The sequence below is a fragment of the Oryza glaberrima genome, chromosome 11 (assembly GCF_000147395.1).
Source record: "Oryza glaberrima chromosome 11, OglaRS2, whole genome shotgun sequence".
Classification (NCBI taxonomy): domain Eukaryota; kingdom Viridiplantae; phylum Streptophyta; class Magnoliopsida; order Poales; family Poaceae; genus Oryza; species Oryza glaberrima.
In genome coordinates this window covers 21,145,484-21,157,840 of record NC_068336.1, presented here as the reverse complement: position 1 = coordinate 21,157,840, position 12,357 = coordinate 21,145,484, and the positions used below count along the sequence as shown (strand labels likewise).

Genomic DNA, 12,357 nt, shown 5'->3' with positions numbered 1-12,357 from the left:
ATCAGCTGATTGATGAGAGGGCATTCGATGAACAGTCCTAATCACTGAAAGCTCCAAGAAATCTTCTGAGTTGCACTTACACATTGAAGTATCTCTCTCTCTCTAGACATAACAGTTGGGCTTCATGTAACAGTTCAACTACATGTATATGTAGACTTGAAACCTTTAAAATTTTCTTGGAGAAGCAAATTAAAGCTAGCTACAAATTAATAAAGATATCTATAATGCTGAGACTGACGTGCAAACACAAAGAATTAATTTAGAACACTCTATCAGATCAGAAACATGAGTTTGCAAAGTGTTTAGGGGAATCAAAAGATATTGAATTCGAAATGGATGGCTTGATTGAGCTAGGGCCCGTTTGGATTGTTCACTGAAAGGTAGCTGACAATGGTGAACTGAGCTAACAAATAACTATGAAAACTAAGCTATAGCTTAATTATAAATTAGCTTCCATGGACGGTGTTGGCGTGCATGCAATTCCGTTGTGCCAAGTACACATTATGCCAGTAATATAAATTACGAAGTTTTCACGTGTGGAAGACATGCTTTTAATTTTCTTGATAATATAGGATAACAAATGAGTGTCCATGGGACGCAACTGAGATAAATTATCTCTGGAAACAACTTGTATAAGCCACGTGTAGCACAAGGGAATTGGAAAGGAATAGATCGAGATATGAATTAAAAACACTAGAAATAAAAGGAAAGGAATAATGTTCGATATAGGTAAGAAAGACTTCTATTCGTTTAAAAAAAAAAGTTAGTTTGAATCTAGTTTATTGAAACAGTTTCTTAATGCGAACTGACTTGATTTGACCAGTAACTAATAAAATTTTTCAAACTCGTACCTCTAGATGATTTTTTATAAGCTCACCTCATTTTCTTTTTACTACTTGAAAAAAAAATTAAGCTGAGCATTTATATCAAGTCTAAAACTTGGCCTTGGATAAATAGGTTTCATCCCAATAAGACTTAACCAATTGAGCTATACATGCCCTCTTCAATCACTCACCTCATTTTTGTGTCCTCTAAATTCTCATAAAAAATCATTTGAAAGGCCTTTCAAAAATAATTCATCTGCTTTTCATCCATTACATTTCCTTCGGCTTAATAAAAACAAAACCGGTCCTCAAGGGCATCCACAATGTGAGCCACTCCTAGAGCGTCCTCACTAACTGAGGACACTCGTAGGGGAACTTAGCTCGCAATGGTAGACACCCTTGAATGGGCTCCTCAAAATCTGAAGCAACTAGATGAAGGCACTCAACTCACAATGGGTGTCCCAACAAAAAAAAAAACCCATGGTGGGTATTTTACTATACTACCCCTCTCCTCCCACCCCCACCCCCACCCTCTCTCTCTTTCCTTTTTTTTCTCCGCCTCTTTCCCCTCCTCTTCTTTTTTTCTTCGCTCGACCCACCTCACTTCCTCAACTCGGCGTCGTCGCCGTCCTCCCCCTCCATCTCCCTCTCTCTCCCACGAGTGCCGGCGCCACCTCCCTCCTCACCCTCCCCAGCCGGCGCCGCCGCCGCTTTCTCCTCTCTCTTGCGCCGCCGCTGCTTGCCTCTCTCTCGCGCCGCCGCTGCTTGCCTCTCTCTCGCCGCCGCGCGGAGGAGGCCAAGGCGAAGGTGGAGGAGGTCGCTGTGGCCGAGGTCGAGGAGGCCAAGGCGGAGGTCGAGGAGGCCGCTCGTCTCTGCGCGGCGGCTGATGGCGGTGACCACGGGTGCCTCAAGCGGTGGCGCGGTCGCTGCTCCGCCGGATCCGGTCGTCGTCGCCGTCGCCTCTCTCTTCACTCTCTCTCGACGCCGCCTCCCTCCTCACAGCTCCGGCGATGCCGCCTGTGTCTCTCGCCGCCGCCTCGCGTTCTTCCCCACCGCCGTCGGCCTCCTCCCAGCGACGAGGCCGAGGGTAGAAGGGGAAATCGCAAGCGAGGAAACTGTGTCCATGAGTGTCGAAGCCCCCCAACACGTCGCCTGGCTGCGGCTCCCCACAAAAAGCTAGCGAGGAGCAGAGAGAGCCGCCGCTCCATCGCGGGGGGACGGCACAGACGGAAAAGTTTGCCGCCGTCGCTAGGGGCACGACCTAGGGGCACCCATTGTGGATGGCCTAACCATGGATCCACCTCCACCAAATATTTGCTTTCCAGGCTACAATATTGCCTTGCATCAGTGCATGCATGCATTGGCTAAAGCTATTTGGCCATTTGTACAGTAAATACGCTATAGCTGTAGCCCTGGGCCAAAGCTACAGTCAGCTGCAATGCCTAGCTCTAGCTGGCCGGCCACCAACCTTTGCCAACGTCGACGTGGCTGGCAGGTGCGTGTAGGCTGCACGGCCTACGCTCCTCCTTCCAAGCCTAGCCAGTAGCCATAACCAAACCGCGCGCCCAAACCATCTAGCTAACCACGCAAGCTAGCTAGCGACCGTCGCCATCGTCGCGTCGACGCCGACGCCCCAGCCGCCGTCTCTCGATCGCCACACCCCATGCACGCGTCGCCGTCGCCGACGCCGCCGACGTACGTACGACCCAGCAAAAGTGCGTACTACTTCACGTAGTTTGGTACGAGTACAGCGCGCGTGCCGCGGATGGATGGATGGATGGATCGCTCGATCCCGCCGCGCGCCGCCACAGGATGCAATGCAAGCGCGCGCGGGGGCAGGGGGCCGGGGTTGATAAGGCCGTGCGGTTGCCGCGTCCGCTTTCGCCCCGGAGATCCCACCACCACCAGCCGCGCCCGCGCGTGCGTGCGCGCGCGTCACTGTAGGCTAGCTAGCTGTTGCGCGCGCGCGGGGGCGGTGCGGTGCGGTGCGCGTCGAGGGGATGGGGGCAAAAAGCGATGTGTCGAGGAGGAAAAGGGGCTAATTAAGCCAAGTACACCGTACGATCAAGCGCACAACCGTCCGCGCGCGCGAGTGGGGGCGACGGCGACGACGACGGCCGGCGGATGTGGGGGGAAGGCGAGGGTGGTGATACGAGGGCTGAGCTTGTTTTTTTTTTTTTGAAAAAAAAACACAATATACAAAACGTATATGAGCAGATTCGAAGATTGAACCGGCGTATATCTTAAGATTTGCTCAAGTCAACCATGAACACCTGTTGCCGATGGGTGCGTGCGTCGATGGCGGTGGCCGGGGACGAGGAGGGTGATACAACTATAAGGGTTGGGTTTGTAGTTTTTGTTTTGAGTAAATTGCATTGGTGGTAAGGTGGGTATAATTTAGTACACGAACTTATCTAATTTGTACGAACTAGGTTCAAAATGACTTGGCAAGGTTAATTTTACCTAGCTGATGTTGATTAGGATGTGGCGTGTATACATATATACTCCCTCCGTCCCAAAATATAAGCATTTTTAGCTATGAATCTGGATAATTGTATGTCCAGATTCATAGCTCAAAGTTGTTATATTCTGGGACGGAGGTAGTAGTGAGTATACATAAAACATGCTATATTTATAAATTTGTTTTCTACTTTATCTTGAATTTCGTGTGTTTCTAACCCTTTATCATTTCTCGTTTTTTTATATCTCTCTCCGATCACTATATCTCATTCTATCTTTTTATTGAACATGTGCATGACTAAGTAGCAACCTTCTTATATATATGTTTATGTAGTATCCTAATCGGCACATAAATCAACAAAATTAATCATGTAATGTCCTTTTGATCTTAGGTCGCACGCACAAGATAAGTTCATGTATCAAAACGAGCATTTTACAAGTTCATACACTAGATTGCACCCATCTGACACGTTCGTGTACGTACCACCGATGCAATTTACTCTTTTGTTTTTTTCCATACGTGATCAAATTTAGACTAATATATTTATGTGTCTTATCATCGTAATCACAATCTTGTTAAATTTTTTAAAATTTTTATGTAACTGTTTAAACCATGTGTATATATGTATGTGTAATTATATCTGGGGTGTACAAATTAAATATTTTCCGGTAGAGTATGGACTGATCGTGTGTGCCGGCCGTAGACGTTTGGGGTGCTGTTCACGCTGACCTGGCCCGATCGACGGCGGATTCTTCTTTGCGTGCACGTATTCGTATACATTTGATTAATTGGCTGTTTTTTTTTTGTTTTGGATCCTCGTAAAAAAGAAAAAAAATCATGCTGGGAATTCGAAATGATTTATATTTTGTCTTTACTTTCTTTAAAAAAAAAACAAACTCTTCCATTTATCCAAAGCTATCTCCAGATCTGAGCATTCTAGCCATGCCATGCATCCTCATTGTATTCAAGGTAAAGTCACGCGCATTAAAAACCGGTAGCGTGCTAACTAATTTAATATATCACCGTTGCATGCATGCCACGTCATAAATCTTCACAATTAACCGTACCAATATTACATTGCTAAATTTCGACAATTACTAAAATCTTGTTAACGTTTGGATGTTTTTTTATAACCTTACCTAAATTTAGTAGGACGTGTTTGTATGAGAAGAAGCTTCCGAAAATGCCAGTAACTTTTAGTAGAGAGATAAGGACAAGAGTATATTTAGTTTGTTGCCATACTTAAAATTGGTAATGCCAAAAATTAATAGAGTTCAAAGTAAAAAAGCAAAGTGAAGTAGGAGCCCTTGGACTTGTATGTTTATGTGGTGTCTTATATCATCCTAAATAATCAATCTTGTCATTTTTGTATTATCATTAAAATTTATATATATGTTAGTGTTAATTAGTACTTCCTCCATTTCAGTTTATAAGATATTTTGACTTTGGTCAAAGTCAAACTACTTTAAATTTGACTAAGTTTATACAAATATAGTAATATTTATAATACTAAATTAGTTTCATTAAATCAATAATTGAATATATTTTCATAATAAATTGTTTTGGGTTGAAAATATTTTTTTCTACAAACTTACTCAAACTTGAAGCAGTTTAACTTTGACCAAAATCAAAACGTTTTATAACGTGAAACGAAAGCAGTAATATTTTACTTAGAGTGCAGATAAAACACCTTCTTTTATAGACTTAATTACTCGCTTCATCTTAAAAAAAAAAAAAGTCAACCTGGATGCGGGATTGTCTCCTTTGAAACGGATGAAGCAAGATTCATCGACTGATCGTGTGTACCGTCGACGTTTGGGGTGCTGTTGACGCTGGCCTGACCCAATCGACGGCGGATTCTTCTTCGCGTGCACGTGTTCGTATACATTGATAGGTTGATTTTGCATCGAATCGTAAAAAAAAAAAAGATGGGAATGGGAAATGACTTATATTTTGTCTTTATTTTTTTTCAGAAAAAAACAATCTCTTACTTTTTCCAAAGCTATATAGCCAGATTTGAAGCATTCTAGCCATAGCATCCTCATAGCATTGCAGGGTAAAATCACGCGCGTTAAAGATCGGTAGCGTGCTACTCCCTCCATCCTAAAATATTTGACGCCGTTGAATTTTTAAAAAATGTTTGACCGTTTGTCTTATTCAAAAAAATTAAGTAATTATTAATTTTTTTCCTATCATTTGATTTATTGTTAAATATACTTTTATGTATACATATAGCTTTACACATTTCACAAAAGTTTTTGAATAAGACGAACGGTCAAACATGTTTAAAAAAGTCAACGGCGTCAAATATTTAGGAAAGGAGGGAGTAATTATTAACAGTTTGGTTATTTCAATCTAGGGTCTTTCTTTGAAGTCATCCTCTTATTGTTGCAACTTGCAAGAGTTATTGACTATTTTTTTCTCCGATTAGATAGGTAGTAGAAGTACATACAGATCATCACAAACGTATATCGTCGTAGTTATGCGCTCTCAATAGATGGAGCACCAATGATAAATCCATGAGCCACAATAAACTCATAGGAAAGGCATATAGATCCGTATGAGCATAATCATAAACGCTGCGATTTAACTCCGGACAGATAAGAGTTACGCACCTACTCTACTAACCCTACACTCGTAGTTCTTGACGAATATTACAGGTGATGAACTCTTGACGAATGTTGAGATGGTTGCATATATGTAGAGTGAAGAATTAAAAAGAAGCTCCATGCTTCAACGTATGTACTCCTTTTGTTCAATCAGTTGTACATTCTGAGCTCAATATCAAAGACCAATGAATCAGTTAAAGTTTGCAGTTAGTTTGGATTAGTTTGTGTTGTTGAGCTCTGATTATGTCGTCGTTGCATTGCCGACAATATCCTGGCCCTTCTCTTATGCGAGACATTTCGCTTTCACTTACATAGTTACATCAAAGCTCCCATTGAGAAACAGAGGTCTTTCTGATAAAAATATTAAATACAAATATTGCACTGGTAAAATTTCAGGAAAAATGAGTTTGTGATATCCGTATGGAACGGACACTGTACGTCTGTACGAAAATACTACAGCACTGACAATCAACCACAATTGCATCTGAGTTCTGAGATGATTCATCTTTTCCATTTTACTTTCCAAGTACGTACTCCTTAATCAATATATCGATATAAGAAATACAATTCTGAGTAAATCTGACCAGAGTGAGTATATATATTACAATCAAAGTTTCCCATTACTTGTATGATGCAAAACAACAGAATATTATCTATCATAATACAAAAGGTATTGATAATTTAGCATAGTCAGAGGTTTTGTTGTGTCCTCTTTTCAAGGTTGTTTCAATGAAAACATCTCATTAACTAATTCTGCTTGAAGGAACTAATCCATGTTGTATGGATCTAGGGTATCTGATGGAAAGAGGCCGCCCTTGTTTCCCTTTCAGTAATTGATCATAGTTTATAAATAAGACTACGGCAATTACATCCTCATGGACATGCCTAGGATCATCCCTGTCCATCTTCAAGAGATCTGAGTAATGCAAGTTGTGCTTTTTGGCTGCTGCATGAAGAGCTGCTTTTACTAGCATTTTGGCACTTCCCTGAACAGAACAGAACGAAGTTAGCAGCAGTAACATTTATGGCCATAGCAGCAAACTTGCAGCCTTTTAGGTCATCAAGAACCAGAGTACCAAACACAAATATGTATTGTATGCCTTAGAACACAGGTAACTAAATGGAAAAAGAATCCATTATACACCTCTCAAGCCTGAATTGAGAAAAGTCAACTAACAGAAACATGTTTTCATCCTGAATCCTGAATGAATGTGGAGGATGGGCACTAAAATTATATTACAAGGCAAGCATACTACCAGCACTGTTTTCATGCTAAACAGAACTCTTTTTTTTTTTTGCATGTAAATAAATCTTGATCATATACTGCAGCAGGCTATAAATCTCGAGTACTTGAACATAAAAATTGGTGTTCTTTCCATGTAATTAATAACATTTAGTATTAGTATGGACCCACAGTACTTAGTAACATCACTTGGAACTACAGGAGCGCAATGAGTGATACAGCTACAATTTGCATATAGCTAATACAGTCATACCACGTGAACCAAATGAGTGAACATCAATTTTTTTTTTTGTGTGTGTGTGTGTGGGGGGGGGGGGGGGGGCATATCAGAATCTCAAATATTGCTATATGCCTAAGCCTTTTTACTGTGCGTAAACTTTTTTGCAAGGCATAGGCACAGCACAAACGTTTTGTAAATTGACTGGTTTTAGTCATTATTGACAACATAAGAAAGCTAAACAATTTAAATGAAGCACTATATAAACAAGATGAAGGTGAGAAAATAGATAGTTGGAAGCTTACAGAAGCTTGATGGTTTTTAACAATCTCAACAGCTTCCTGATTGGACAGATATTCCCATAGAACAGCTGAGCCAAATATGATGAAGCGGTCACTTGGTCGAAGAACGTGTGAAACAATAGATGGATTGGCACTTAGTATTGGTTTGTTGAGTGGTTCCCTGCTATACTGTGGGTGTTTCAAGTATGCATCACCTATCGCTCTCAACACCTGCATCATGCATACAATGCATAAGTAGAACATATAAGATTCAAATATTGTGACACAAATGAAATGGTAACATAAAGCTGACCTGTACGAGGCCCTTTGCTTTCCATGCATCATTGGCAATGTGCTCACTAGAGAGCTGTTCAGCAACAATCTGCCCAGTGCAACTGATCTTTCCAAGAACAGCCCGAGAGTTTCCAAGGTTGGCTATGAATAGTGTTTTTTGTTGCACAACACCAACAAGGCAGCATGCCCCAACAGTTGCAATTTGTGGATCGGTTTTCCATTGGCGAGACACAAGCTCAATGAACCCTTCTTCAGTGGCCTTGAATGCTTTGCTGATAGCATCAGTTGTCACACGTTGTGAGCTGGACAAATTCTCTGCACACACAGATCAAACCAAATAACTCGTGTCACATCAATAATTCAACATAATATGTATGATAGTCAGTGGTTGCAGTTGGGGATTCACTCACCTTGGAGGTGGAGGAAGAGGTTGTCACAAGCAAATTGGGCAGCTTCGGAGCCACCATGTCCATCGAAGATGCCAATGACGGTGCCGAAGGGTTGGGATGACTCAACACGGTATTGCTCCTTGAAGGAATTATTGGCTTGGATGACAGCGATGGAGAGGTTGCCAGCATAGCAGTTCACAAGGTTGTGGCCTTCAAAGGCAGCATTAGAGGAGGGCCATTTCCCACCACATGAAGGAAGAAGCCGTGGGATTTCATGAGCAATATGTCTTCGAGGAAGTGCAGGACTAGCCTCTGATGTCATATTAAGTCCTAATTACAAACACCAATTAGCTGCATTATAATAGGAATTACACGAGTAATTAGGTTCAAAAAGTGAAACAAGTAAAGAAGCGAAAAATTGAAACCTGTGATCATCCACTTTTCTTCTCATCCTTCTGTCTGACCTCATCCTCAGTTATGCTGTCTGGATTTTCTTCCAAGATAATATCATCTTTTGTCATCCGTCTAGTCATTTCACCATAGAAACCACAAATCAATTGAATGGTAATTGTAGGATTTCTTGGATCATTCCAAACACCAGTCATCAAAGCAGACCCTGCATCAACAGAACCTTCACTCTCCACTTTTGCATATATCTCCTTAAGCCTTGACAAGTGCTCAATGTTGATAAGGTTATTGCCATGCAGACCCCCCACTCTTTGCAGACTGAGACCAACATTGAACCTTAGCTTCAGTTTTTCAAGATTAGGCATTGCATCTACCTCAACTTTGAGCCAAGGTACAGTGCACTTGAGTTTAAAGTACTTCAAAGCTGCGAATCCTCCTTTACCAAAACTGATCCTTTCCTCAGGTGCTCTTTGGATATACACAGAGAGAGAAGTGAGTGCAGGTAACACACTAAGAACATCAATATCATGTCCCAACATCTCACTAATGGCAATCTTCAAGATACTGAGATTGTTCAGTTCTTTGATCCACCTAGGTAGGCATGAAAATATGCATGAGCGCCATGAAAATTCAAACCTTGTCAGAAGAACCGGAGGAGATGAAACACTGAAGTCATCAGAAGAAATTTCCATAATTGAAGAATCAGCATCATCCAATGAACCAGTAACTACCAGAATTAGAGACTTCATGTTTTTGAGTTTATTGAGAACAGATCCTAGAAGTTTCAGATTGGCAGGCTGTCCACTAGAACATGTCATGTTTAGATTTTGAAGATTTACCATCTTCCCAATATCCACAATACTTTCTGTTGAGCTCCCACTGAGATCAAAACACCCTAAAGTATGAAGAGACTTCATCGGCTCAGTGAAATGGGGCAAAGTAGTCTCACTTGGAAGAATCAACTGTTGCAATCGTGGCAAATAAAAAATATCTGATGGAACATAACTCAATCTTGCTTCTATTTTTAACTTTGCCAAATATTGCAACTGTCGCATCTGCATTGGTAGCCTTATATTCAGATGGCATGCATCAATATACAGATACTTTAATCCAAGCAACTCAACAATTTCTGAGAGGTCATAAGTTACATCATCATCATCAGCAGATAATCGAAGGATCAAAACTCGAAGAACTCTAAACTCAGCAATAGAAGGTGTACAGCGGAGAGGTCCAAAAAAGACAAGCGTGCGAACTTGTGACCATCTCAACCCAATTGGTGTTGTCACATCATTTGCATTGCCAAAACGAAGGGACAACCGACGAATCTTATCAGCAATTCGCACATCTGTCTGATGATTATCAATTGCAATGGCAAAATTGTGCTGGACTGCCTTAGACCGAATAGAATCAATTATCATGTAATGCACTCTAAAGGACAACACTTCATTATCAAACCTGGTCTCTACAGGTTGTATTAGCCCATAGCTGATAAGCTCATCAAAATAGATCAATGCCACCCTCTCCTCATTTCCATCAACTGTATCAATAAATCCTTCTGCAAACCATTGACTCAACAGTTCATTTTTTAAAACTATATCATCTTCTTCATATATTCCAAGATAAAGCATGCATGCTTTTAAAGGATGAGGAAGAATGTTGTAAATGAGGTCCAAAATCCCTTCCAATTTAGAACTCAATGATTTTTTTACAACATTCCATTGCTCTGTGCTTGGTGGCAATCGTGTTAAAATACTAGCTACAATAGCCATCATGAGCGGTAAGCCACTACAGAGTTGTGCAATCTCAGAAGAAATTTCCTTTAGATATTCAGCATTTTTTGACTCATGGACTCTGCTGAAGAATTCATCAGATTCAACTTTATTAAATGGTTCCTTCTTAAAGATGTATTTGCGGTTATCAACACAGCACCTCTGAGCTACATGATCAATTTCTGTAGTTATCAATATTCTACTGTAAAAATTCTTTGGCAAAGTCTGATTGATAGTGTTCCATATATATGATGACCAAACACCATCAATTACAATAAAATACCTGCCAAAAGTCATAATTTAGCTAACCCAGAGTCTCAAAAAATAAGGGACCATCTAAATAAGTGACGATATAAACCAGGGCTTAAAGTAGTCAGATTTTTTTTTGACCGCAGGATCTATACCCAACGATAAAAAAAATCTAATAAACAAGTTACTAAATGGAGGAAATCAATTACTAAAAATGGAAAATGAACAATTAAAGCTAATAAATTAAATTATCAAAATGATAAGCCAATTAAAAGAAAGAAACTCAACATTTTTACCTTTTGTCATTCAGATATGACTTGATCTCATGGGATAAATTATCCACCTCAACAGTACCAGGAGGATCATGCTGCCGAACTTGTGAGAATAAACTACCTAGCACCCTCTTCATGTCAGGTTTTCGAGATAACCTTAGAAAGGCACAACATTGAAACTGAAATCCAAACTTCTGATAAAGTTCTTCAGCAAGGGTGGTCTTGCCAACACCACAAAGTCCAATGATAGCAATGACCTTGCATTCTTGCTGCCCATCATTTAGTAACCCAACAAGTTTATCCATATCTTTGTCCATACCGAGGTAGCAGCGTTGGCTAGTCTCTTCAGCTAACGGGAGAGTTAAAGACATTGTTCCATTTGATTCCCACCCGGAACGTCTCTCTAAACTGCCAAGATCATAACGCTTATAAAGCATAATCAATTCCTTCAAGCAAGAACTGAAACTTGAGACCTCATCAACAATTTTTTGCCTCCATGACAATTTCTTCTGGAGCTGAGAAGCGTTGAAGCGGGATAACTTCTCCTGGAGCTGAGAAGTCTTAAAGAGGGGCAATTTCTTCCGGAGTGGAGAAGCCTTAAACTGGAGAGCTCTTTGGATCTTGACATTAGCGGCAGCATGGAAAAGCTCATCAACAAAGTCGTCGATGTCGTAGCACAGCTCCCGCACCTCCTTCATCCAGTAGTTAGCCTTGAAGGCAGGGCCCTCCAGATCTGATGGTTCCATCAGATAATCTTCTATCAAAACTTGGAGGCCGTCTTTGAGCACACCTAGCGCTTTCATCCCTTCCTTGTGCAGCCGCAGTCCAGGCTCGGAGAGCAACCAGACCAGTTTCCCAAAAACAATATGAATGGCTCCCAGCGAGGCAGTGATGGGAGGATCCATCTTCCCAACACTAGAGAACACCAAATAAACCATGGGGATTGAATGTGGATAGCAGGAAACCATGGGTATTGAATTACGGATAGCAGGAAATTAAACGAATAGCGAGAAATTGATGAGAGGGTGAAGAACATACCGTGTAAATAGAATCGAAATCGATCGGGAATTCGGGATTATCCCATAGCTCGATACCTTGAACTTGGAGGACCTGTGCAAGGGCGGGCTAGGGTTAGATCAAGACAAGGATATGGTCTACCAGTGAGAAGTGGAGACGGGCACTCACCAAGACGAGGTTTCCTCGCCGGCGACGGGAGGTCGCGAGGAAGCGGTTGTCGCCGGCGGCGTCGCTCGAGACGGAAGTACGGAAGAATCCGACACCGCGCCGCGTCCAGGACCAGGAGAAGACGGCGCTCGAGTCGAGTCCAATCGACACGGAACG

At 41.6% G+C, this 12,357-nt stretch overlaps 2 protein-coding genes across 2 annotated transcripts; both read right to left on the bottom strand.

Annotated features, from left to right (window-relative positions):
• Window positions 1–6,514: 6,514 nt before the first annotated feature.
• LOC127755801 (probable protein phosphatase 2C 36) lies at window positions 6,515–8,640 on the bottom strand. Its single transcript, XM_052281444.1, has 5 exons — window positions 8,340–8,640; window positions 7,949–8,244; window positions 7,660–7,866; window positions 6,764–6,880; window positions 6,515–6,547 (listed from the first exon to the last, which is right to left on the bottom strand). The coding sequence occupies exons 1-5, from the start codon at window positions 8,638–8,640 to the stop codon at window positions 6,515–6,517; spliced, it is 954 nt and encodes a 317-aa protein (XP_052137404.1).
• LOC127754768 (disease resistance protein RGA5-like) lies at window positions 8,502–12,357 on the bottom strand. The gene is made up of 5 exons (XM_052280341.1): window positions 12,202–12,357; window positions 12,055–12,126; window positions 11,041–11,931; window positions 8,744–10,778; window positions 8,502–8,648 (listed from the first exon to the last, which is right to left on the bottom strand). Exons 3-4 carry the CDS (start codon window positions 11,919–11,921, stop codon window positions 8,750–8,752), a joined length of 2,910 nt encoding a protein of 969 aa, XP_052136301.1. The 5' UTR covers window positions 11,922–11,931; window positions 12,055–12,126; window positions 12,202–12,357; the 3' UTR covers window positions 8,502–8,648; window positions 8,744–8,749.

What these genes read in the sequence shown, in the direction of transcription:
- LOC127755801 (XM_052281444.1), bottom strand. Translation starts at nt 8,640, where the DNA reads ATGACATCAGAGGCTAGTCCTGCACTTCCTCGAAGACATATTGCTCAT. An exon ending in CCTCTTCCTCCACCTCCAAG is followed by an intron (nt 8,245 to 8,339) that starts GTGAGTGAATCC and finishes CTGTGTGTGCAG; the next exon opens with AGAATTTGTCCAGCTCACAA. An exon ending in TTAAAAACCATCAAGCTTCT is followed by an intron (nt 6,881 to 7,659) that starts GTAAGCTTCCAA and finishes TGTTCTGTTCAG; the next exon opens with GGAAGTGCCAAAATGCTAGT.
- LOC127754768 (XM_052280341.1), bottom strand. Translation starts at nt 11,921, where the DNA reads ATGGATCCTCCCATCACTGCCTCGCTGGGAGCCATTCATATTGTTTTT. An exon ending in TCATATCTGAATGACAAAAG is followed by an intron (nt 10,779 to 11,040) that starts GTAAAAATGTTG and finishes GACTTTTGGCAG; the next exon opens with GTATTTTATTGTAATTGATG.